Consider the following 25515-nt stretch of genomic DNA (forward strand, 5'->3'; position numbering starts at 1 on the left):
TAGCAATCTGAGGAAATGCAGCAATCTGAGGAAATGTAGCAATCTGAGGAAATGCAGCAATCTGAGGAAATGCATGAATCTTGAGGAAATGCTGGAATCTGAGGAAACGCAGGAATCTGAGGAAATGCAGGAATGTGAGGAAACGCAGGAATCTGAGGAAATGCAGGAATCTGAGGAAATGCTGGAATCTGAGGAAACGCAGCAATGTGAGGAAATGCAGGAATCTGATGAAAATGCAGCAATCTGAGGAAATTCAGCAATCTGAGGCAGAGCACCCCACAGACTGTCCCAGCAGTGCTGTGTCCACACCACACTCCCACAGAAAGCTCCTCCATCCCTCCTGCTGACGGGTCTGGCAGTCAATCCAGGCTCTGCTCTCTCAGCTCACGCTCAATCTTGTCCGTAAAGTGAAAATCTCACAGCCCAATCCCAGTGAATTCTGTCCCAAACACGGCAGGAATTCATCAGCAGGCTCACACCCAGCCATGTCTGGAACTCACAATCCTGAAGGAACCCAGCTGTGCTGGTGGGATGTCCTCTCCTGCACCCAGGTTCTGCTGGTGGATCCTGCAGAGATTCCAAGGAATGAGAAACGCTCCAGGTGTTCAGAGAGTGAGCACAGCTCCAGCAAACACCAGGAAAGGAGCAGCAGGAACTCGGAGAAAGATTCCCACACAATCAAGGTGATCTCCAGAGGTTTCTGCTGGGATTTGTGTCCAGAATTGCCAGCCACCACTTTCAGGGGATTTCTATGCCTGCAGAAAGCCCCCAGGAATTCAATTCAACCACACATCCAGCACTTTTTGGCAAGACCATTTTGAAAGGACATTTTTTTAGTCCACCCTGTCCAGGCCAATCTCTCTGCACCCCCATTCTCTCCCAGCACAATTTTCATCAGTTAAATCTACAAAAACCCCAAGCAATTAATGGATAAAGGCTTGAAACATTGCTGATTCCAGGGGTTCACCTGGAAGGAGCCCCTGTTCCCACAGCAGGACACAGAGCCAAGCTCACAGCTACAAACCCAGCCTCTAACACATCCCACGCCCCGAAATGTTCAAAAACCATCACCCCAAATCCCTCCCAAGGCTTTTGGCCTTGCTGCTTTTATCTCCTCATCACCTCAGGATGCCAACTGGAGCTGGTGCCAAAAAAAACCCAGTGGAAAAGTCAAGGGAAAATAGAAAAATCTGGACACGAGTCAGATCTCAGAGTTCAAAAGCCACAGGGATGAGAAGTGAGCCTGAGGAGATGAAGATAAATTATCTCAGTCCCAGGGTGACGAGGAGAATTTGAACACCAGCAAACACTGGGATATTGAGGTGATGCTATGGAAGCTTGTTTCAGATAAAGGATGGAACTGGAGCAGTGCTGGTGGAACTGGAGCAGTTCTGGAGGAACTGAGGATGGAACTGGAGCAGTTCTGGTGGAACTGAGGATGGAACTGGAATTGTTTTGGTGGAACTGAGGATGGAACTGGAGCAGTTCTGGTGGAACTGAGGATGGAACTGGAATTGTTTTGGTGGAACTGAAGATGGAACTGGAGCAGTTCTGGTGGAACCGGAGCAGTTCTGGTGGAACTGGAGCAGTCCTGGTGGAACTGAGAGTGGAACTGGAGCAGTTCTGGTGGAACCGGAGCAGTTCTGGTGGAACCGGAGCAGTTCTGGTGGAACTGGAGCAGTTTTGGTGGAACTGGAGCAGTTCTGGTGGAACTGGAGCAATTCTGGTGGAACTGAGAGTGGAACTGGAGCAGTTCTGGTGGAACCGGAGCAGTTTTGGTGGAACTGGAGCAGTTTTGGTGGAACTGGAGCAGTTCTGGTGGAACTGAGGATGGAACCGGAGCAGTTCTGGTGGAACCGGAGCAGTTCTGGTGGAACCGGAGCAGTTCTGGTGGAACCGGAGCAGTTTTGGTGGAACTGGAGCAGTTCTGGTGGAACTGAGGATGGAACTGGAGTAATTTTCGTGGAACTGAGGATGGAACTGGAGCAGTTCTTTCTGGTGGAACTGGAGCAGTTCTGGTGGAACCGGAGCAGTTCTGGTGGAACTGAGCATGGAACTGGAGCAGTTCTGGTGGAACTGGAGCAGTTCTGGTGGAACTGGAGCAGTTCTGGTGGAACTGAGGGTGGAACCAGAGCAGTTCTGGTGGCCACACGCGCGTCCCTGAGCTGAAGCTCCAGATCTGATGTTTGCATCCCTCCAGGCTCCCACCCAGAGGAACAGGTTTCCATGGAGATGGGACACACCGGTGGAACCGAGTGGTTTGTGTACAAATCATCAACTTCTCCAACAGGCAGAAATTTCCAGGGTGTTTTCAGGGAAACATCACAAGGAGAAAACACAACCTTTGCTCTTCTCCAGGTGTGCTGGCAGGGGTTCATCTCCTCTCTGGGAGGACTCAGGAAGCTCTTGGGAAAGAGAAACCCTGGCTGTGAAACCACAGCACCGAGCACGACCCCAGACCTGAGCTAGACCTGACACCAAGCCCAAAATCTGAGTTTATTTTGGGGCTGGGCCTCATCATGTGATTTACAAGAATGCAGCAGATTGCTTTGACATATTTCAATATTTCTCCAATTTGGAATTGGAATTGGAGTTGGAAATGGAATTAGGAGTTGGAAATGGAATTAGGAATTGAGAATTGGAATTGGAATTGGAATTAGAATTGGAAATGGATTTGGAGTTGGAGTTGGAGTTGGAATTGGGAATGGAATTCCAATAGGGAGGAATTGGGAATGGGAATGGAATTGGAATTGGAAATGGAATTGGAATTAGAGATGAAAATGGAGTTGGAATTGGAATTCCTAAGGGAGGAATTGGAATTCCAGGAGTTGGGAGGAATTGGAGGAATTGGAATTGGAATTCCAATAGGGAAGAATTGGAATTGGGAAATGGAAATCAGAATTGGGAATGGAAATGGAAATGGAAATTGGAATTCCAATAGGGAGGAATTGGAAATGGGAACTGGAATTGGAAAATTCCAATTTTCCAATTGGAATTCTAGTCTTCACAGGAAAAAAAAAAAGAATTATTTTAAGATGAGGCCTTTTCTTTCCAGGGGAGTTTGGGTTAGGTTTTTGTAGATTTTAGTGAAATGTTTTTTCTCTTGCAGAAACCTCCCCAGTCATTGAGAAAGGGCCTCAAACAGCTCAGTAACAGTGAGATGAAGCCCCAAGGGACAAACCTGCTGGAGAACCCTTGGGAGGAGATGTTTGCACTCACAGCAGATGCACAGGAGGCCAAGAGCTGAGCTTTGGCAAGGGAAAAAAAAATAATCTAGAATGATGCCAAGGTCTTGATTTTAAACAAGATAAAAGAGTTTCGTGGCAGGAAAGGGAAAGTGTCAAAGGGAATATTTTAAGCTGAAAATAAATGAAGGTTAAATTTAGCTTTGGCATGGAGCAGGTCCAGTTCTGGAGGCAGATCCCACATCCTCTCTGCCAGGACCTTCCCCTGCCTGCCAAGGTGCTGAATGGGGCACAGGGAGTGAGGAAGAGGAGGCTGATCCTCAGCTCCAGCTCCAGCCCAACGCTGCCTTAGGGAAGGGGGAAACACAACTGGTTTAACAAACACTCCACGCTGGGATGCTCCAGGAAAAACCAAACACCAGGCTTGGGAGAGGCTTCCCAAAAGAGAGTGAGCCCTGAGCTCTGCAACATCACAAGGGGAGCAAAGCCCTCAAAATCCTGCTCAGGATCCCAGCAGGGCCTGCCTGGAGCAGAATCCAGGGGGTTTTGCTGTCCCAAGCCTCGCCAGGGGAAAGGAACTCTCTCCATGTTCTGCACAGATCCTCCCAACCCCACCAGAAACACTCAGGGATGCATTTCTGATCCTCAGGGATGCATTTCTGATCCCCACTCACACCAGGTTTTTAACCCTGATTGGTTAAAAATTGGTTAAAAACTCTGGTGGTTTCCAGAGCTGCTGGAATTGCAGCCTGGCCAAGCTGGGCTTGCACTCCAAACCAGGCTGAGAGCCCACAGAAATGGGCAGTGCCCCTGGAAATGAGGCAGCTCTGCGCTCACAAAGCTGCTTCAGCCTTAATTCCTCAATAATTGGCTTTTGTGCCTCAAATCCAAACTCCCAGCAGGAACTGCCTCCCCCCAGGTGTTTCCTGCTCCAACCTCAACAGCAATAAAGTCTCCCAAAGATATTTTGGGGTGATTTGTCCCCTGCTGTCTCATAGAACCATAAAATTTGGGTGGGAAGGGATCTCAAACCCATCCAGGGCCATGGCAGGGACACCTCCCACTGCCCCAGGCTGCTCCAGCCCCAGTGCCCAACCTGCTCTTAAATAATTCCAGGGGCAGCCCCAGCATCCTCACAGGGAAGAATTTCTTCCTAAGATTCAATCTCAACTTCTCCTCTGCAGTTTTAGGCCTTTCTCCAGTTGTTTGTTCCAGAATTTTTGCTGCTTCAGCCCGAAGCTCCAGCAGTTCTGAGCCTTCCTGGTTCTTATCTGCCAATCCTCAAAGAAAAGAGCTTCAAAACAAATCTCCAAACCCACTGGGATTTCTCCAGCACAGGTGAAGGAAATAAAAGCCAACTGAATGTGGAAATGAAGTTTGAGATTAGAGCAATTCCTCTAAAGCAACACAGAGGGAAAATCTTGCTTTGCCTTCAGCGCAGATTTCCCAACCTGAAGGAATCCACCAGGTGGATTTTTCTGGGGGATCATTCCTGAGGCACCTGGGGGGTTTTGCTCCATTCAAAACACCATTAAAAATACATTTTTTTTAAAGAATAAATGAAATTCTGCTCTTCTGATTCCCAGGTGCAGCAGAAGGAAATCAGGATGAACATCAAGCTGTGGAAGGGGCTTGCACCCTAAATTCTCCCTTAAGAAGCAGCCACACCTTGGAAAGGCTCATCTGGAGCCCTGGTGAGGATCCTTTGGTCAGGGCAATGTTTATAAAAGCTCTCCCTGCCCTGCCAGGAACATAATCCTGGGGGATTTTTCCCTTCCTGCTCCCCAGGCACCTCCAAACTCCATTTTCCTTGGTGCATCTCCACACCGGGGTTGTTTTGCAGAGCTCCTGCCGGTCCCACGTGGAATTATTCTGTTGTTGGGGGCCTGGGGGTGCTGTGCCTTCCACAGACCCCTCCCAAGCCCCACAGGATGGGATTTGCTCCCTTCTCTCCCTGCCACAACCTCCACAGGGATCAGATTTGCTTCCCCCTCCTTGGCTGTGCTCAAAGTGTTTCAGAGGAGCAGCTCAGGCAGGATTTACACACAACTTCCTTGGGTTCCAGCACCAATTCCAAACCTGAATCACAGACCTGCTCAAGTCACAACAACCACAATTTCCCTTTTTTTTTTTTTTTTTCTCTCACACCAAAGCAGAAAAAGCCCGAGTGACTCAGGAGCAAGCAGCCTGGTTACACACAGCTGAAGTTCACAAAGTTTCCCTTCTTTCCAGGTCAGCTGGCACATCAAAGCACCCCAAAGCCGCCCAGCAGGAAAGGGCAGCCCAGTGGTGGCACAGGAAAAGGGGCAGGAGCTTCCTGCACGCCAGGGTTTGCACAGAAATGCCTGCAGCAACCCAAGGTGCCTCTGTCACAGCCATTGACCCAATTACCCTCCTCATCCTCACGGTGCAATGAGGGCAATGGGGCACTGAGGCTGCCCCACAACCACATCCAGCACCCCAGGGCTGCCAGGGCACAGCCAGGCTGCACCAGCGACCCTCATTTCTGCCCACTTGTGTTTAAAGAGCTCCTGAATAAATCTGAGTTCATCACTCAGAGCTCTCTGCCAAGTTAGGTGGGATTCCAGGGCTGGATCACTCCTGAGAAAACACAAATACACAATTTGGGATTCCAGGGCTGGATCAGCCCTGAGAAAACACAAATATACACAATTTGGGATTCCAGGGCTGGATCAGCCCTGAGAAAACACAAATATACACAATTTGGGATTCCAGGGCTGGATCAGCCCTGAGAAAACACAAATACACCATTTGGGATTCCAGGGCTGGATCACTCCTGAGAAAACACAAATACACCATGAGAAAACACAAATACACCATTTGGGATTCCAGGGCTGGATCACTCCTGAGAAAACACAAATACACCATTTGGGATTCCAGGGCTGGATCAGCCCTGAGAAAACACAAATACACCATTTGGGATTCCAGGGCTGGATCAGCCCTCAGAAAACACAAATTCACAATTTGGGATTCCAGGGCTGGATCAGCCCTGAGAAAACACAAATACACCATTTGGGATTCCAGGGCTGGATCAGCCCTGAGAAAACACAAATACACCATTTGGGATTCTAGGGCTGGATCACTCCTGAGAAAACACAAATACACCATTTGGGATCCAAACAACCCTCCTGTGGCTCACAGGCTGAATTCAGCCCAGTCTGGTAATGCCCTAAAAAGCAGCTGATGTGGGTTTCTGTGACACCTGAGACAGGGATGGGCACGGGGCAAAGTCCTGCTGCCTCCTGGGGGATTTCAGAAGCTCCAAAATGGGAAATGTGGGCAATGTTTCACACCTGTACCCAAAAATCTGCTGCCTGCTGGGGGACTCCAGGAGCCCCAAAATGGGAATTGTGGGCAATGTCTCACACCTGCACCCCAAAGATCTGTTGCCTCCAGGAGCCCCAAAATGGGAATTCTGGGCAATGTTTCACACCTGCACCCAAAAATCTTCTGCCTGCTGGGGACTTCAGGAGCCCCAAAACAGGAAATGTGGGCAATACTTCACATCATCCAAAGTCCTGCTGCCTCCTGGATCCTTCAGGAGCCCCAAAATGGGAAATGTGGGCAATGTCTCACACCTGTACCCCAAAGATCTGGTGCCTCCAGATGACCCAAAATGGGAAATGTGGGCAATAACTCACACCTCACCCCAAGGATCTGCTGCCTGCTTGGTCCTTCAGAAGGCCCAAAATGGGAAATGTGGGCAATGTTTCACACCTGCACCCAAAAATCTTCTGCCTGCTGGGGACTTCAGGAGCCCCAAAATGGGAAATGTGCAGATGTGCAAATACAGGTCAGCCAATTTCCTGGTCTCAGAGCAAAAGCAAAGTTGTGACAAACCCTGAAATGCAAAATGGGGCCCACAGGGGGCACATTATTGCTCACCAGCTCATTTTAGGGCATCTTTTGTCTCATCTGGCAAGGCTCAAATCTCGATTTTATTCTTGATTTTAATTGACCAGTGACTCAAGCAGAGCTCACAGCTGAACTGTGAATTTGCTAAAATTATGTGGGAATATTTCTTTAGTCCTGGGGGTCTGAGGCATTCCCATCCCTGTCACTGCTGGTTTGGGCTTTTCTCCCCACTGCTTTTGCCCCTGCCCAGTTTGCAGAAATTGGTGATTTTCTGGGCCATTTTTGCACCAAATCAGACAAGCACCTAAAAGATTTTTGCTCCAAACTGGGCAAGCATTTAAAAGAGAATTAAATTCCCTTTTCATGGCAACACCAAACCAACCATGGAGTAAAAAAACCAGTGAATTCTGAGTAACCTGCAGCTTTCCCAGCAGTTGTGAGCGTGACAAAATGTGTTTGAGCCTGGGGCTGGGAAAAGCTGTGGAGCAGCTCCAGGGGGAGCAGGGTGAGTTAACACCTCCTCACATTCCTTCCCTTTCAAGGAACTCTGCCTCTGATTTACCAGCATCTGATTTCGGACATCCCAACTTTTCAACCCAGCACATTCTCCTGCTGGATCTGAGCTTTCCCCAATATCCAGGCACGGATTCCTCCCCTGAGGCACGGGGATTAAATTACCAAAGGTGTTAAACAAAGCACCCTCATTCCCACTGCTTCCCTCTATTCAACACCGACACAGCCGCCAAAGAAAAAAAAATATAAACAAAAAGTAGGAGGTGGCTTCAGGAGCAGCAAGGAATAAATCAGGGTAAGCACGCTGAGGCACCTCAGAGATGGGACATTCCCAGAGAGCTGCTGCACTCCCAAAAGGATTGATCCTTTATTTCAGCCCCCTTCACTTTGGAATTGAGGATTCCCAAGCAAGGCTGTCCTGGTTTGAGAGGAAGTGAGGTTTTTTTGGATGCTGTGGTCAAACCAAAACTAGTGAAAATCAGTCCCTGATTTTTATCCAAACACAGCCCCTGCAGAGATCTGAAATCCCCAAGATAGCTGCTGCAATCTTGGAAGAATTCTTCCTTTATTTCAGCCCTGTAAATTTTGGAACTGAGGATTCCCAAGCAAGGCCATCCCCAAAATTAGTAAAAATCAGCCCCTGATGTCTTCTTACCCAAACCCAGCCCCTGCACAGATCTGACATTCCCAGGATAACTGCTGGAAGGATTGTTCCTTTACTTCAGCCCTGTAGATTTTGGAATTGATGATTCCCAAGCAAGGCCATTGCCAAAACCAGCAAGAATCAGCCCCTGACTGTCTCCTGACCCAAACCCAGCCCCTGCAGAGATCTGACATTCCCAGAGAGCTGCTGCACTCCTGAGAGGATTCTTCCTTATTATTCCTTCATTTCAGCCCTGTAGACTCTGGAATTGAGGATTCCCAAGCAAGGCTGTCCTGGTTTGAGAGGAAGGGAGTTTTTTTGGATACTGTGGTCAAACCAAAACTAGTGAAAATCAGTCCCTGATTTTTATCCAAACACAGCCCCTGCACAGATCTGACATTCCCAGATAGCTGCTGCACTCCTGGAAGGATTCTTTCTTTATTTCAGCCCCCTTCACTTTGGAATTGAGGATTGCCAAGCAAGGCCATTCCCAAACCTAGCAAAAATCAATCCCTGATGTCTCCTTACTCAAACACAGCCCCTGCAGAGATCTGACATTCCAGGATATGGAAGGATTGTTCCTTTACTTCAGCCCTGTAGATTTTGGAATTGAGGATTCCCAAAACTAGCAAAAATCAATCCCTGACTGTCTCCTTACCCAAACCCAGCCCCTGCAGAGATCTGACATTCCCAGGATAGCTGCTGCACTCCTGGAAGGATTTTTCCTTATTATCCCTTCATTTCAACCCTGCAGACTCTAGAATTGAGGATTCCCAAGCAAGGCTGTCCTGGTTTGAGAGGAAGTGAGGCTTTTTTGGATGCTGTGGTCAAACCAAAACTAGGGAAAATCAGTCCCTGATTTTTATCCAAACACAGCCCCTGCACAGATCTGAAATCCCCAGGATAACTGCTGGAATGATTATTCCTTTACTTCAGCCCTGTAGATTTTGGAATTGAGGATTCCCAAGCAAGGCCATCCCCAAAATTAGTGAAAATCAGCCCCTGATGTCTCCTTACCCAAACACAGCCCCTGAAGAGATCTGACAATCTCTGAACTCCTGGAAGGATTCTTCCTTATTATTCCTTCATTTCAGCCCTGTAGACTTTGGAATTGATGATTCCCAAGCAAGGCCACTTCCAAAACTAGCAAAAATCAGCCCCTGATGTCTCCTTACCCAAACACAGCCCCTGCAGAGATCTGAAATCCCCAAGATAACTGCTGGAATAATTGTTCCTTCATTTCAGCCCTGTAGACTTTGGAATTGATGATTCCCAAGCAAGGCCATACCCAAAATTAGTGAAAATCAGTCCCTGACTGTCTCCTTACCCAAACACAGCCCCTGCAGAGATGTGACATTCCAGGATATGGAAGGATTGATCCTTTATTTCAGCCCTGTAGACTTTGGAATTGAGGATTCCCAAGCAAGGCCATCCCCAAAATTAGCAACAATCAGCCCCTGATGTCTCCTTACCCAAACACAGCCCCTGAAGAGATCTGACATTCCCAGATAACTGCTGCACTCCTGGAAGGATTATTCCTTATTATTCCTTCATTTCAAGCTTGTAGACTTTGGAATTGATGATTCCCAAGCAAGGCTGTCCTGGTTTGAGAGGAAGTGAGGTTTTTTTTGGATGCTGTGGTCAAACCAAAACTAGTGAAAATCAGTCCCTGATTTTTATCCAAACACAGCCCCTGCAGAGATCTGAAATCCCCAAGATAGCTGCTGGAATGATTGTTCCTTTATTTCAGCCCTGTAGATTTTGGAATTGAGGATTCCCAAGCAAGGCCATCCCCAAAATTAGTGAAAATCAGTCCCTGATGTCTCCTTACCCAAACACAGCCCCTGCAGAGATCTGACATTCCCAGGATAACTGCTGGAAGGATTATTCCTTTACTTCAGCCCTGTAGATTTTGGAATTGAGGATTCCCAAAACTAGCAAAAATCAATCCCTGACTGTCTTCTTATCCAAACAAAATCCCTGCAAACACCTGACATTCCCAGAGAGCTGCTGCACTCCCAAAAGGATTATTCCTTCATTTCAGCCCCCCTGACCCTGGAATTGAGGATTCCCAAGCAAGGCCATCCCCAAACCTAGTGAAAATCAATCCCTGACTGTCTCCTTACCCAAACCCAGCCCCTGAAGAGATCTGACAATCTCAGGATAGCTGCTGCACTCCTGAGAGGATTTTTCCTTATTATTCCTTCATTTCAGCCCTGTAGACTTTGGAATTGATGATTCCCAAGCAAGGCCATTGCCAAAACCAGCAAGAATCAGCCCCTGACTGTCTCCTTACCCAAACACAGCCCCTGAAGAGATCTGACAATCTCTGAACTCCTGGAAGGATTTTTCCTTATTATTCCTTCATTTCAGCCCTGTAGACTCTGGAATTGAGGATTCCCAAGCAAGGCCATCCCCAAAATTAGTGAAAATCAGCCCCTGATGTCTCCTTACCCAAACACAGCCCCTGCAGAGATCTGACATTCCAGGATCTGGAATGATTATACCTTCATTTCAGCCCTGTAAATTTTGGAATTGATGATTCCCAAGCAAGGCCATCCCCTAAATTAGCAAAAATCAGCCCCTGATGTCTCCTTACCCAAACCCAGCCCCTGAAGAGATCTGACAATCTCTGAACTCCTGGAAGGATTCTTCCTTATTATTCCTTCATTTCAGCCCTGTAGACTTTGGAACTGAGGATTCCCATGCAAGGCTGTCCTGGTTGGAGAGGAAGTGAGGTTTTTTTGGATGCTGTGGTCAAACCAAAACTAGTGAAAATCAGTCCCTGATTTTTATCCAAACACAGCCCCTGCAGAGATCTGACATTCCCAGAGAGCTGCTGCACTCCCAAAAGGATTGACCCCTTATTTCAGCCCCCTTGACTTTGGAATTGAGGATTCCCAAGCAAGGCCATTGCCAAAACCAGCAAAAATCAGTCCCTGATGTCTCCTTACCCCAACCCAGCCCCTGAAGAGATGTGACAATCTCAGGATAGCTGCTCCACTCCTGGAAGGATTTTTCCTTATTATCCCTTCATTTCAACCCTGTAGACTTTGGAATTGAGGATTCCCAAGCAAGGCCATTCCCAAACCTAGCAAAAATCAATCCCTGACTGTCTCCTTACCCAAACACAGCCCCTGCAGAGATCTGAAATCCCCAAGATAACTGCTGGAATGATTGTTCCTTTATTTCAGCCCTGTAGATTTTGGAATTGAGGATTCCCAAGCAAGGCCACTTCCAAAACCAGCAAAAATCAATCCCTGACTGTCTCCTAACCCAAACCCAGCCCCTGCTGGCTCCCAGAGCTCCCAGAGCTCAGCACACGGTGCCCTGGGCAGGCTCCCGGCGCTGCTGAGCCCCGGCACGGGCACGTCCTGCACACACCATGAGCTCAGCACCGAAGCAGCCGTGGCTTTGTGAGCTCCAAAACCTGCCTGGCTGCCTGGGAGAGCAGGGCCAGCCCTGCTGGCTCTGGGCAGCTCAGGGGGAAGGGCACTGACTCTCCCTTAATGGCAGCAGGCACAAGGAAAACAAAGTGTCAGGAGGAAGGAGAGGCTGAGGGAGCAGTGGGGTCTCCTGATGGAGCAGGGAGAAACCTCCCAACACTCCCAAAAAGGAAGGAAAACCAGGGAAATAAAAGGAGAATTTAAACAAAGGATGGATTAGAAAAGGGTTTTGCCTTTTGGGAGCAGCCAGGAACCAAAGGCAATTTTTGGGTTTCATTTCTCCTCAGTTCCCTGTCATGCTCTCTCTGCCCGGGCTGTGTGGGGCTCCCAGGCCTGGCAGTGCCCCATGGCACTGGATGGGGTGTGGGACACCCTGGCATGGTGGGAGGTGTCCCTGCCCATGGTTTGCCTGGGAACTGGATGATTTGGGGTCCTTCCCACACAAACACCCCATTCCTTCCCACACAAACACCTCACGATTCCACCTTCTGCTCTCCAGGGTCCCCTCAGCGCAGACCTGCTGACCGGAGTCGACATGGACTGCTGCTGATGCCCACACAGATTCCCAATTTTGTGTTTTAAAAAGCCAAAAACTGCCCTGACAAATGCACCTGGAAGCTGAACCAGCCCTTTCAAACCAAAGAGAGATCTGGCTCCACAGCACTCCCACTCCACTGGGCAAGGCTCAAAGGAGCAGCTCCATCCCCACAACCAATAACTCCTAAACCACGGCCATGCTGCTGATCCAAGAGCTTCAAGCCCAGTTTTAAACAACATTTTGATTTACAAACTCCTTTAAGAGCAAAATCACTTCCAAGCTCTGCTCAGACAAGGCAGGGACGTGTTCTCATGCAGTTTTTCCAGGCACAAGGAAAACAAAGTGTCAGGAGGAAGGAGAGGCTGAGGGAGCGGTGGGGTCTCCTGATGGAGCAGGGAGAAACCTCCCAACACTCCCAAAAAGGGAGGAAAACCAGGGAAATAAAAGGAGAATTTAAACAAAGGATGGGTTAGAAAAGGGTTTTGCCTTTTGGGAGCAGCCAGGAACCAAAGGCAATTTTTGGGTTTCATTTCTCCCCAATTCCCTGTCATGTTCTCTCTGCCCAGGTCGTGTGGGGCTGCCAGGCCTGGCAGTGCCCCATGGCACTGGATGGGGTGTGGGACACCCTGGCACGGTGGGAGGTGTCCCTGCCCATGGCTTGCCTGGGAACTGGATGATTTGAGGTCCTTCCCACACAAACACCTCATTCCTTCCCACACAAACACCTCACGATTCCACCTTCTGCTCCTGCAGGGTCCCCTCAGCACAGACCTGCTGACCGGAGTCACTGCTGCTGATGCCCACACAGAATCACAATTTTGTGTTTTAAAGAGCCAAAAACTGCCCTGACAAACGCACCTGGAAGCTGAACTGGCCCTTTCAAACCAAAGAGAGATCTGGCTCCACAGCACTCCCACTCCACTGGGCAAGGCTCAAAGGAGCAGCTCCATTCCCCACAACCAATAACTCCTAAACCACGGCCATGCTGCTGATCCAAGAGCTTCAAGCCCAGTTTTAAACAACATTTTGATTTAGAAACTCCTTTAAGAGCAAAATCACTCCCAAGCTCTGCTCAGACAAGGCAGGGACGTGTTCTCATGCAGCTTTTCCTGGGTGTCTCCTCAGAGCAGGCCTGGGCCTGCCAGCACCAGCACTAAACAAAGCTCACACAAAAAAATAAAAAAAAATAAAACTGCCAGCGTGGTTAAGTTAATAATTTATCAATCTTTTCAACTTTGCATCCATTAATCTGCCACGGTGGAGGTTAATCCAGGACACTCAGGCTCAGTGTCACACACTGGTTTTTACTTTTTCAGGGGTTATGCTTGGGAAATTGTGTAAAGAGCTGATCCTACCCTAATTTAAAATATAAAATCCCATATTTTACAGCCAGCCAGGATTTGTCCCTGGTGCTAACACAGCCAGGCTCACCTTCCCATGCCATTCCTGGCTCCTCCTCTCCCAATCCCAGCTCCTGCACCCACAGCCCATCCCAAAGCAGGATTTAGCAAAATCCCCCAGCAGTGCCCACAACCTGGGCTGTGACACTGAGAGGACCTGCACAGCTCTCACTGCCACCCCTGCTCAAAGCCAGCTAAAACCCCCTGGAATTTGGTAAATAATGCAAAATTTATGAATTATTATTTTTGAATAATCAACTGGCAGCTTTGAACCTCAGCCGCTCACAGGGAATGACACAAAACCTCTGGGGTGAAGCTCCTCTAAAAGGCAGCAATTGTCACCAATGGAGACTTTGAAAACATCACCAAATTCCAAACATTTTCAAGTAAATAACACCAAAAACCCCCAAACAATTAAAACCAGAGATTACAAAACCTTTCAGAATTACCCACTCTATTTGTACAACCCTTCGTAAAAAAAAAAATATTTTCTGCTGTTTTCTTGTAGTGATTCCAAGGAAAGCAAGCACGGGGAAATGCAGCAATTTCTGGAAAGCAGCATCTGACCCTGAGCAAAAGCAACCCAAAAATGGCTCTGGCCCTTGCTGGGGCTGAGTCAGGAATATCTGGGAGCCTCCATCACCTCTGGATGTGCATCATGGATGGTGCAGGATGCCAGCCCTGCTCTGTCAGTCCCAAGTCAAAGGGATTCAAGGTCAGACCACCAGCTCAGTTTGCAGAGGATCCACAAATGATCCACAAAGGATCCACAAAGGATCCACCAATGATCCACCAATGATCCACCAATGATCCACCAATGATTCACAAATGATGCACAAATGATGCACAAATGATTCACCAATGATCCACCAATGATCCACCAAGGATCCACCAAGGATCCACCAAGGATCCACCAAGGATCCACCAAGGATCCACCAAGGATCCACAAAGGATCCACAAAGGATCCACCAAGGATCCACAAAGGATCCACAAAGGATCCACAAAGGATCCACAAAGGATCCACAGACGATCCACAGACGATCCACAGACGATCCACAAAGGATCCACAAAGGATCCACAAAGGATCCACAAAGGATCCACAAAGGATCCACAAATGATCCACAAAGGATCCACAAAGGATCCACAAAGGATCCACAAATGATCCACAAATGATCCACCAAGGATCCACCAAGGATCCACCAAGGATCCACAAAGGATTCACAAAGGATCCACAAAGGATCCACAAAGGATCCACAGATGATCCACAAAGGATCCCCAAATGATCCACAAAGGATCCACAAAGGATTGATCCACAAATGATCCACCAAGGATCCACCAAGGATCCACCAAGGATCCACCAAGGATCCACAAAGGATTCACAAAGGATCCACAAAGGATCCACAAAGGATCCACAAAGGATCCACAAAGGATCCACAAAGGATCCACAAAGGATCCACAAAGGATCCACAAAGGATCCACAAAGGATTCACAAATGATCCACAAAGGATCCACAAAGGATCCACAAAGGATCCACAAAGGATTCACAATGATCCACAAATGATCCACGAATGATTCACAAATGATCCACAAATGATCCACAATGATCCACAAATGATCCACGAATGATCCACAAAGGATCCACAAAGGATCCACAAAGGATCCACAAAGGATCCACAAATGATCCACAAATGATCCACAAATGATCCACAAATGATCCATAAATGATTCACAAAGGATCCACAAATTATCCACAAATGATCCACAAATGATCCACAAATGATCCACAAAGGATCCACGAATTATCCACAAATGATCCACAAATGATCCATAAATGATTCACAAATGATTCACAAAGGATCCACGAATTATCCACAAAGGATCCACAAAGGATCCACAAAGGATCCACAAAGGATCCACCAAGGATCCACCAAGGATCCACCAAGGATCCACGAATGATTGATCCACAAATGATCCACAATGATCCACAAATGATCCACAAGGATCCACAAATGATCCACAAAGGATCCACGAATGATTCACAATATTCCACGAATGATCCACAAATGATCCACAAATTATCCATAAATGATCCACGAATGATTCACAAATGATCCACAAATGATCCACAAAGGATCCACAAATGATCCATAAACGATCCACAAATGATCCACAAATGATCCACAAATGACTGATCCACAAATGAACCACAAATGAACCACAAATGAACAACAAATGATCCACGAATGATCCACGAATGATCCACAAAGGATCCACAAAGGATCCACAAAGGATCCACAAAGGATCCACAAAGGATCCACAAAGGATCCACTCCTCCTGTGATGTGCAAACCTCCTGCCAAGTGATTTGGGAATGATTTGGGAGTGATTTGGGAGTGATCTGGGAGTGATTTGAGAGTGATTTGGGAATGATTTGGGAGTGATTTGGGAGTGATTTGGGAGTGATTTGGGAATGATTTGGGAATGATTTGGGAATGATTTGGGAGTGATTTGGGAGTGATCTGGGAATGATCTGGGAGTGATTTGGGAGTGATTTGGGAATGATTTGGGAGTGATCTGGGAATGATTTGGGAGTGATTTCGGAGTGATCTGGGAATGATTTGGGAGTGATTTGGGAGTGATTTGGGAGTGATTTGGGAATGATTTGGGAGTGATTTGGGAGTGATTTGGGAGTGATTTGGGAGTGATTTGGGAATGAGGAATGATTTGGGAGTGATTTGGGAGTGATTTGGGAGTGATTTGGGAGTGATTTGGGAATGATTTGGGAATGATTTGGGAGTGATCTGGGAATGATTTGGGAGTGATTTGGGAGTGATCTGGGAATGATTTGGGAGTGATCTGGGAATGATTTGGGAATGATTTGGGAGTGATCTGGGAATGATTTGGGAGTGATTTGGGAGTGATCTGGGAGTGATCTGGGAGTGATCTGGGAATGATTTGGGAATGATTTGGGAGTGATCTGGGAGTGATCTGGGAGTGATTTGGGAGTGATCTGGGAGTGATTTGGGAATGATTTGGGAGTGATTTGGGAGTGATTTGGGAATGATTTGGGAGTGATTTGGGCTCTCCTGGAAGGCTGCAGCAATCTGCACCAGGGAATCAGTGAAGCGATTTAAGATTACAGGCTGGCTCTTGGAAACTGCAAAATAAAGCAGCGGCCAAGCCCTGGATCCAGGACCAACCCTACCATTACAGGGTACACAAGAAGCAGCAAATCGCTGTTTTCCAAGAGATTAAATCCACCCTGAACCTCAGGCTGATCTTCAGGGAAGCTGAGATGTGAAAAGATGGGGAGTGAGGATGAGGAGGGGATGAGTGTCCCAGACATATTTTATGGAAAATCCTTTATTAAGGATATTTTCTCCTGAGAAGCTGAGAACAAAATGCAAACATTGATTATCTGCTGCTGTGGGATTGCACCTATTGCATTCCACAGCAGCAGATAACCATGGTTTACATTTGTAAAGCCACAGCTTCTCAGAAAGGAGAAAAATCCCAAGAAAGGACGTTTCACAAAAGATGTCTGTGACAACAGACACCAGCAGTCTTTTTGCACAAAGCCTTGCACAGTCAGGATCTGTCTTGCAAAGGTTCAAAGATCTCAAATGCTGGGGACTTGATTCTAAATCAGCATGGAAAAATATCAATATCTTACTGATATTCTACACAAAGATACTTCTCACAGTATATACAATCAGTACTGTAACTACAGGGAAGAGGCATTTTTCAATTAGGACTCCATGTCCTTTCCTACATTTTTAATTTCTTTAGTCATAATTGTCCATGATAATTAAATGTGAAAAATCCCTTTTCGCTTGTGTTGAACTCTTAGAACCAATGAATTGTATGGTTTAATAATTCCACAGGCCAATGACACATGGAGAAAACTTGGTATTTTATCTGTGTCCTCCATTCTGTATTTCCTATCACATCCCTAATTTTTCTTCTATCTTGATAATGGGAGAAATTCTGGACCTATCCCAGCATTTTTAATAAGACAATGCTAGTAAATGACTGTACTTTTTGACTTCTTTCTTCTCTATACATAAAAAGGAAGATAAAAAATAGGACAATTTGAATTTTATAACTGTGATTGGGCTCATGTGGTTGTTTCTAATTAAGTAGAAGGATAATGAATTTATCATGGGGTGAAAAAGGAAATTTTGGGGTTTCTGGTATGGGGGTTCAGGGGCCAAGATGGAAGGAACTGGCCTTTCAGTTCCTGGAAGGAAACAAAGAGGGGAAAAGTCTGACAAGGCTTGAAATTTAGGAATAAAACCCAAGGAAACAAAGGGGGGAAAAGTTTATCAAGACTTGAAATTTAGGGGGAAAAAAGAAGAAAACCAACAGGGGAAAAGTCTGTCAAGGCTTTCAATCTGGGAATGAAACCTAGAATAAATAATAAATAAATGTTTCCTACAATAAAGAAACAAAGAGGGGAAAAGTCTGACAAGACTTGAAATTTAGGGGAAAACAAAGAGGGGGGAAAAGTCTGTCAGGATTTGAAATTTAGGGGGGAAAAAAGAAGAAAATAAAGAGGTGAAAGTCTATCAGGACTTGCAGTTTAGGAATAAAACCCAAGGAAACAAAGAGAAGAAAAGTCTATCAAGACTTGAAATTTAGGGGGAAAAAAAAGAAGAAAAAGAGGGGGAAAGTCTATCAGAACTTGCAATTTAGGAATAAAACCCAAGGAAACATAGAGAAGAAAAGTCTATCCAGACTTGAAATTTAGGGGAAAAAAAAAGAAAATAAAGAAGGGGAAAGTCTGTCAAGGCTTTCAATATGGGAGTGAAACCTAGAATAAATAATAAATAAATGTTTCCTAGAATACAGAAAACAAAGAGGGGAAAAGTCTGACAAGACTTGAAATTTGGGGGGAAAAAAGAAGAAAATAAAGAGGGTGAAAGTCTATCAGGACTTGCAGTTTAAGAATAAAACTCAAGGAAACAAATGGGGGAAAAGTCTATCAAGACTTGAAATTTAGGGGAAAAAATAGAAGAAAATAAAGAGTGGGAAAAGTCTGTCAAGGCTTTCAATCTGGGAGTGAAACCTACAGTAAATAATAAATAAATGTTTCCTATAATAAGGAAACAAAGAGGGGAAAAGTCTGGCCAGACTTGAAATTTAGGGGGGAGAAAGGAGAAAGACAGACTTTTCCCCTCTTTGTTTTCTTCTTTCCACCCCCTAAATTTCAAGTCTCGATAGACTTTTCCTTTCTTTGTTTTCTTCTTTTTTTGCCCCTAAGTTTCAACTCTTGATAGAGTTTTCCCCTCTTTGGTTTCTCCTAAATTTCAACTCTTGATAGATTTTTCCTTTCTTTGTTTCCTTGGGTTTTATTCCTAAATTTCAAGCCTTGCCAGATTTTTCCCCTCTTTGTTTTCTTGTTATTTTTCCCCTAAATTTCAATGATGGACTTTCCCCCCTCTCTGTTTCCTCAGGTTTTATTCCTAAACTCCAAGTTTCTATAGACTTTTCCCCCTTTTGTTTCCTTGGGTTTTATTCCTAAATTTCAAGTTCTGACAGACTTTTCCCCCCTCTTTGTTTTCCCCTAAATTTCAACTCTTGACAGACTTTTCCCCTCTTTGTTTCTTTATTCTAGGAAACATTTATTTATTATTTATTCTAGGTTTCACTCCCGGATTGAAAGCCTTGACAGACTTTCCCCCTCTTTATTTTCTTTTATTTTTCCCCTAAATTTCAAGTCTTGATAGACTTTTCCCCCCTTTGTTTCCTTGGGTTTTATTCCTAAATTTCAAGTCTTGATAGACTTTTCCTCTCTTTGTTTCCTTGGGTTTTATTCTTAAATTTCAAGCCTTGACAGACTTTTCCCCTCTTTGTTTCTTTATTCTAGGAAACATTTATTTATTATTTATTCTAGGTTTCACTCCGGATTGAAAGCCTTGACAGACTTTCCCCCTCTTTATTTTCTTTTATTTTTTCCCTTAAATTTCAAGTCTTGATAGACTTCTCCCCCTCTTTGTTTTCCCCTAAATTTCAAGCCTTGACAGACTTTCCCCCTCTTTATTTTCTTTTATTTTTTCCCCTAAATTTCAAGTCCTGACAGACTTTTCCCCCCTCTTTGTTTTCCCCTAAATTTCAAGCCTTGACAGACTTTTTCCCTCTTTGTTTCTTTATTCTAGGAAACATTTATTTATTATTTATTCTAGGTTGCACTCCCAGACTGAAAGCCTTGACAGACTTTTCCCCTCTTTATTTTCTTCTTTTTTCTCCCTAAATTTCAGCTCTTGCCAGACTTTTCCCTGTTGGTTTTCTTCTTTTTTCCCCCTAAATTTCAGCTCTTGCCAGACTTTTCCCCTGTTGGTTTTCTCTCCTTTTTCCATAGGGGCAGAACACAGGAATGGGCTGTTGGGAAGGGAAGGTGCCTCTGAAATCCAAGGATTTTCTCCCTCAGCTCCCAAACTACCTGCTCCTCCAGGAATAGGAATTAAGGGTGAGTTTGAAGGAGAAATTAATTTTAAAACCCCAAAACATTAAAAAAAAAACAAAAAACCAAACCAATCATCATTTAATGCCAGGGCACAACGATGAGCAGAAGCTCACACACCGAGGGGACAGCAAGGAGATCATTGCACAGGGAACGTTTGTTTGCCTGAAATCCCAATTTCATTTTGGGGTTTTGAAAGAAAAGGCCTCTAGAATTTGTTTAATCAGCATTTAGTGCCCTAATGCCACCTCAGAATTGGGAATGAGGGAAGCATCATCCTGCCTGCCTGCATCACAACTCTGCTGTGAGTCTAGGGAATGAGCTGGGGAAGTAATTAAAATTACCCCTATTTTTTATGATTTTAAGCAGGGACTAAGCAAATCCACATTTCCCAGTTTGAACTCCATGGTTAAACAGGTGCACTTGGCTTTCAGGCCTGCTCCAGGAGCCCCAGCTCCCAAATCCTCCCCATTCCAACTACAAAACAACAAAGGGAGAGGGAACTTCCAGCTCCAGCCAATTTTTTGGGAAAAAAAACCCATCCAGCCACCAGCCAAAACTCTGAATTCTGCTCTAAAAGCAGCAAGATGATACCCTTGAAGTTGTCATTTAGGCAACAAAGATTATTTCTTTTCCTCCAGGTGGTTTGGTTTGGGCAGGGATTTATGGATTTCGAGCTCTCCTAAAGCCAGGCAGCGCCTCCCAAGCCACCTTTACCTGATTTGATTTATAAAGCAGCACCTGTGACAGCATTTCTGGGAAAAGGGGGGGCTCCCACTTCTGGGAAGGGGCTGCTGCCACGTCTTTGTGCATTCTGAAGCATCACCACACCATTCCCCTCATCCCTGGAGACCTCATTAAAGCAAAGCCCCAGAAGCGGAGCAGAAAGAAGCTGTAGCGTGACATTGGCAAATTTACATTCAAAGTTTCCAGAAATATCCGTGCTTTAAAACAAAACAAAACAAAAAAAAACCCCAAACAAAGCCCCACCAAACCCTACCAAAACAAGACATTCCAGTGCACACGCTCTTCCCTGGGGACAGGCCAAAGAGAACAAAGCCACGTGAGGCCGCGATTGCTCAACGCCGCTCTTGGAAGGTGTTCAAGCTCGACGAGAAACGCCGTGTAAACCCATAACCAGCAGAAAAGGGAATTTATCCCAAATGTAAACTCTGTCCTACCCTTTGCCTCCACGCAGCAAACACGGCCGGGGCAGTTTGGAGATTACAAAACGCTCTGCAGGTAAACTAAGGAGCTTTGGACCTTTATTCTCCTTGACTCAGGACGAGCCTAAAATTAGCAGGGAGTGCAACGCTCTGCGAGTTCCGCTCCCAAAGGCCGGCCCTGCAAACCGGGCAGGCTCACACAAAGCTGGCCACTATTTATAATTCCTTTCAGGCACAAAACACGGTGACACTTCCCTCTCCCAGCTCTGACGCTTAAAAATAGAGCTCGGGGACTACAAGGCAGCCCAGCAGCGTTTCTCCACAAAAGGAGGAAAATAAATCAGCACGAAATAAACTGGCGGCCAAGGGGAAGCTGTGGGACAATGAGCCCCGGGGCTGGAAGGGGAAAGAGCCCGGGGCTTGGCGGGGATGGGGGTGTGCGGGGTGGGCCCCTCAAGGGTGCAAACAACCGGGCAGGGGCACCCCCGAGCAGCCGCGGCCTCGCCCCGCCCCGGGCCCGGTTTCCGGGTAGTAACAGAGCAGCCAATCGGCGGAGTTGCGGAGCTCGAGGCCTTTTCCCTGCAAACACCGCTCCGGGGCTGGCACTGCCCCACAACCGGGGGGAACCACAAAGGGGAGCCCCCGTTGTGCTGTGCCAGGGTGGGACATACACAGAGCGGCCTGGCCTGCAGCCACAGGCAGAACCCCCACACACGTCCAGGCCGCGGGTGAGGCTGTCCCAGGGTGGGACATACACAGAGTGGCCTGGCCTGCACCCACAGGCAGAACCCCACAGACGTCCAGGCCGCGGGTGAGGCTGTGCCAGGGTGGGACATACACAGAGCGGCCTGGCTTGGACCCACAGGCAGAACCCCACACGCGTCCAGGCCGCGGGTGAGGCTGTGCCAGGGTGGGACATACACAGAGCGGCCTGGCTTGGAGCCACAGGCAGAACCCCCACACACGTCCAGGCCGCGGGTGAGGCTGTGCCAGGGTGGGACATACACAGAGCGGCCTGGCTTGGGCCCACAGGCAGAACCCCCACACACATCCAGGCCGCGGGTGAGGCTGTCCCAGGGTGGGACATACACAGAGCGGCCTGGCCTGCAGCCACAGGCAGAACCCCACACACGTCCAGGCCGCGGGTGAGGCTGTCCCAGGGTGGGACATACACAGAGCGGCCTGGCCTGCAGCCACAGGCAGAACCCCCCACACGTCCAGGCCGTGGATGAGGCTGTCCCAGGGTGGGACATACACAGAGTGGCCTGGCTTGGACCCACAGGCAGAACCCCCCACACGTCCAGGCCGCGGGTGAGGCTGTCCCAGGGTGGGACATACACAGAGTGGCCTGGCTTGGACCCACAGGCAGAACCCCCCACACGTCCAGGCCGTGGATGAGGCTGTCCCAGGGTGGGACATACACAGAGTGGCCTGGCTTGGACCCACAGGCAGAACCCCACACACGTCCAGGCCGCGGGTGAGGCTGTCCTAGGGTGGGACATACACAGAGCGGCCTGGCTTGGACCCACAGGCAGAACCCCACACACGTCCAGGCCGCGGGTGAGGCTGTCCTAGGGTGGGACATACACAGAGCGGCCTGGTCTGCACCCACAGGCAGAACCCCACACACGTCCAGGCCGCGGGTGAGGCTGTGCCAGGGTGGGACATACACAGAGCGGCCTGGTCTGCACCCACAGGCAGAACCCCACACACGTCCAGGCCGCGGGTGAGGCTGTCCCAGGGTGGGACATACACAGAGCGGCCTGGTCTGGAGCCACAGGCAGAACCCCACACACGTCCAGGCCGCGGGTGAGCAGGCTCGGAGGTTTTGGGGAGCATGGAGCCTTCCTGCTCTGAAAGGTCACAGTCACCCCTTTTGGAGCCCCCCAAAAGGGAGAGGAAGGATTTTGTGGCTCTCTTTTCCCAGCCTGAGCAGCACAAACCCGGCCTGGAGGGAGACAATGAGTGCCGGGCAGTTGGATGGTTAAACATCGGCTGCGCACATTCCCGCAGAGCTCTGCCCTCCCTGAGCCCCGCCGAGAGCGAGCAGGCACCTCTCCCCTTCCCTCCGCACAAAGAGGCAGCCACAAAAGGACACGGACGTGGCAGGATTGAAAATAGGAGCCATAAAAAGGCCTCGCTCGGCTCCTAAACCTGTCAGGGCAGGAGAAGGCAGGGGTGTTGTTCACCCTGCCCGTGTCCCCTCCCTACTGGCAAAGGTAGCCATAAATCCATACTAATATTCTCCGTTGGATGAAAAGGGAAACTGTAATGAAAATGGCAGAAAAAGGGGGGGCTAAAAAAAAAAACCCCTCCACAGCAACAAAACCCTGAAAGCCCCAGGAGGAGATGCCCTCAAGCACATTCCTTCAGTCCTCCCCTGGCCAGCAGCGAGCCCCTCCGTGCCTCAGAGCACAGCCTGATTCCAGAGGGGGAGATTCCCCAGGGAACTGCCGGGGCCTAGCGAGCTGCTCACCCCGAGCGAGGCGAGCCAGGCAGACAAACAAAAAAGGCCGGGGAGGGAGGGAGCGAGGGAGGGAGGAGTGCTGAGGAGTCATCTGACACATCCAACTTCCTAAGTTTGTTGTCCGCAGGAGACCGACTGCTCTAACCCTCACCCCTCGCAAAACAAGGAAAGCAGGGCCGACAACACGAGCTTTGCTTTTGGGAAAGCCATCGGGGTTCCTTTTGTCAGGGGGCACAAAGAGCGGGGCACAAAGTGCCCAGCCCCGAGAGGGATCCCGGATATTCGGGGCTTTCTACCTACCCAGCTCCTAGAAACACACAGCAAAGGCACTCCGCAGGGAAAACCTGCTCTTTGTCCTCCAAAATGCTGCGATCGCTGGAGAAGCCGGCAAGGAACCGAACAAAAAGGGAAAGAAAAAAAAAAAGAAAGAAAAGAAAGAGAGGGGGAGGGGAAAGGGAAGCAGAGCAGCAGCCGAGCAGGTCGGGCCTCGGCCCCTCTCTCCAGGGTATCCCCAAGAAAGGTTTAGAAAGGTTTTCCCCCCCTGGCCCAACAGCTGGAACTGCCGACCCTCCTCCCGGTGCGATCCAGCATCGATCGCAATTGGCGGAGTCTGACATGTGTGTAACTTTAAACCCCCGGATAAAAATAGCTCCGATTCGAGCACCATCAGGACTCATTTCCTATTTGCTTCAAAACAGGGCGAAAAATACACCGAGAGCGGCTTTGTGGGGAGCAAGGCGCTGCGAGAACGTCAGACAAGTTTCCTTCGATAAGCCACAAACAGGAGCGCTGCTGCTCCTCCCTCCCCCCTCCCTTTCCAAAAAAACACCACCAAATCCAGCTAAGTTTGTTTATCTCTCTCTGGGAACTAAATCAGACCCGTTTCTCGACCCCTCGAGAGCAGCAGGGCAGAGCCAGCAGCCCCGAGTCCTGCTGAGAGAGGTCGGGCACGTTCAGGAGACAAATCCGAGAAACATTTCATCCACTCTTGTCATTGCTACCCTTTCCCGGCTCGCACCGCCACCTTGTAAACAAAAACTATTAATAAAACAATCCCAGAACCGAATTCCCAATGGTATTTTTCAACGCCACCCACTCTCCAGACAGAGAGAAAAAAGGGATTCACCGCCCCGTAAAAGGCCAGGAATAAAAACAAGGAGGAAAAATATAAACAGATCTATGTAGGAAGAAGGGGAAAAATAAAAAGTAATAAAGCCTAACCAAACCTGGAGGGTTACATAAACCTCTTGGGAGACGGGCTCGGGCCCTGATGCCCTTCACCCACCCCTGGGTCTGCTGAGCCAGACCCCGAGGGACCCCCCCCGTCCTCCCCAAAAAATCAAATCCCTAAGCCGGCACCAGAAGCTTCATGAACTGCGGGGTGAGATGGAGGAATAAATAATAATAATAATAACCCCCCACAAAAGCCTTTCTTTGGGCTGTGGCTGCTGGAACTGCTCTCCCCCTCCTGGCCCTCCCCAGGGCAGGCGAGGGGGGTTCGGGGCACCCAGATTGGGGGGGCACCACCGAGAGGGGTCCGCAGAGACACCCCCAGCGCCGCCTCTCACACCACAGAGGGGATAAACCCCCCAAAATACGGCACAAGGGGGGGGTCAGGCCTCCCCTGGCGAGGGGGAGAGGGCAGATCCGACCCCAGCTCCGGGAGCGGCCGCGGGGCTGCGAATGGAGGGGTTTGGGGGCGACCCCAGCGGGGTCCCCGGCGCCCCCCGCCCTCCCACCCTCTGCAGGCCCGGCCCTGGGGGGGGGGGAGGGCAATCCTGGTCCCCCGTGGGCCCGGGGAGGGGGCACGGCAAGGATA

At 48.4% G+C, this 25515-nt stretch overlaps 2 protein-coding genes across 2 annotated transcripts in view; both read right to left on the minus strand.

The window, feature by feature from the left end:
- The window catches only part of LOC102061418 (ubiquitin-conjugating enzyme E2 H), a 37139-nt gene that overhangs the window by 11303 nt on the left and 321 nt on the right, over nucleotides 1–25515 (minus strand). The gene's annotated exons all lie outside the window — the stretch shown is intronic.
- LOC141728994 (uncharacterized) lies at nucleotides 236–25510 on the minus strand. The gene is made up of 2 exons (XM_074540336.1): nucleotides 21064–25510; nucleotides 236–2405 (listed from the first exon to the last, which is right to left on the minus strand). The coding sequence occupies exon 2, from the start codon at nucleotides 2273–2275 to the stop codon at nucleotides 1268–1270; it is 1008 nt and encodes a 335-aa protein (XP_074396437.1). The 5' UTR covers nucleotides 2276–2405; nucleotides 21064–25510; the 3' UTR covers nucleotides 236–1267.

This window comes from Zonotrichia albicollis, chromosome 4 (genome assembly GCF_047830755.1).
Source record: "Zonotrichia albicollis isolate bZonAlb1 chromosome 4, bZonAlb1.hap1, whole genome shotgun sequence".
Taxonomy (NCBI): domain Eukaryota; kingdom Metazoa; phylum Chordata; class Aves; order Passeriformes; family Passerellidae; genus Zonotrichia; species Zonotrichia albicollis.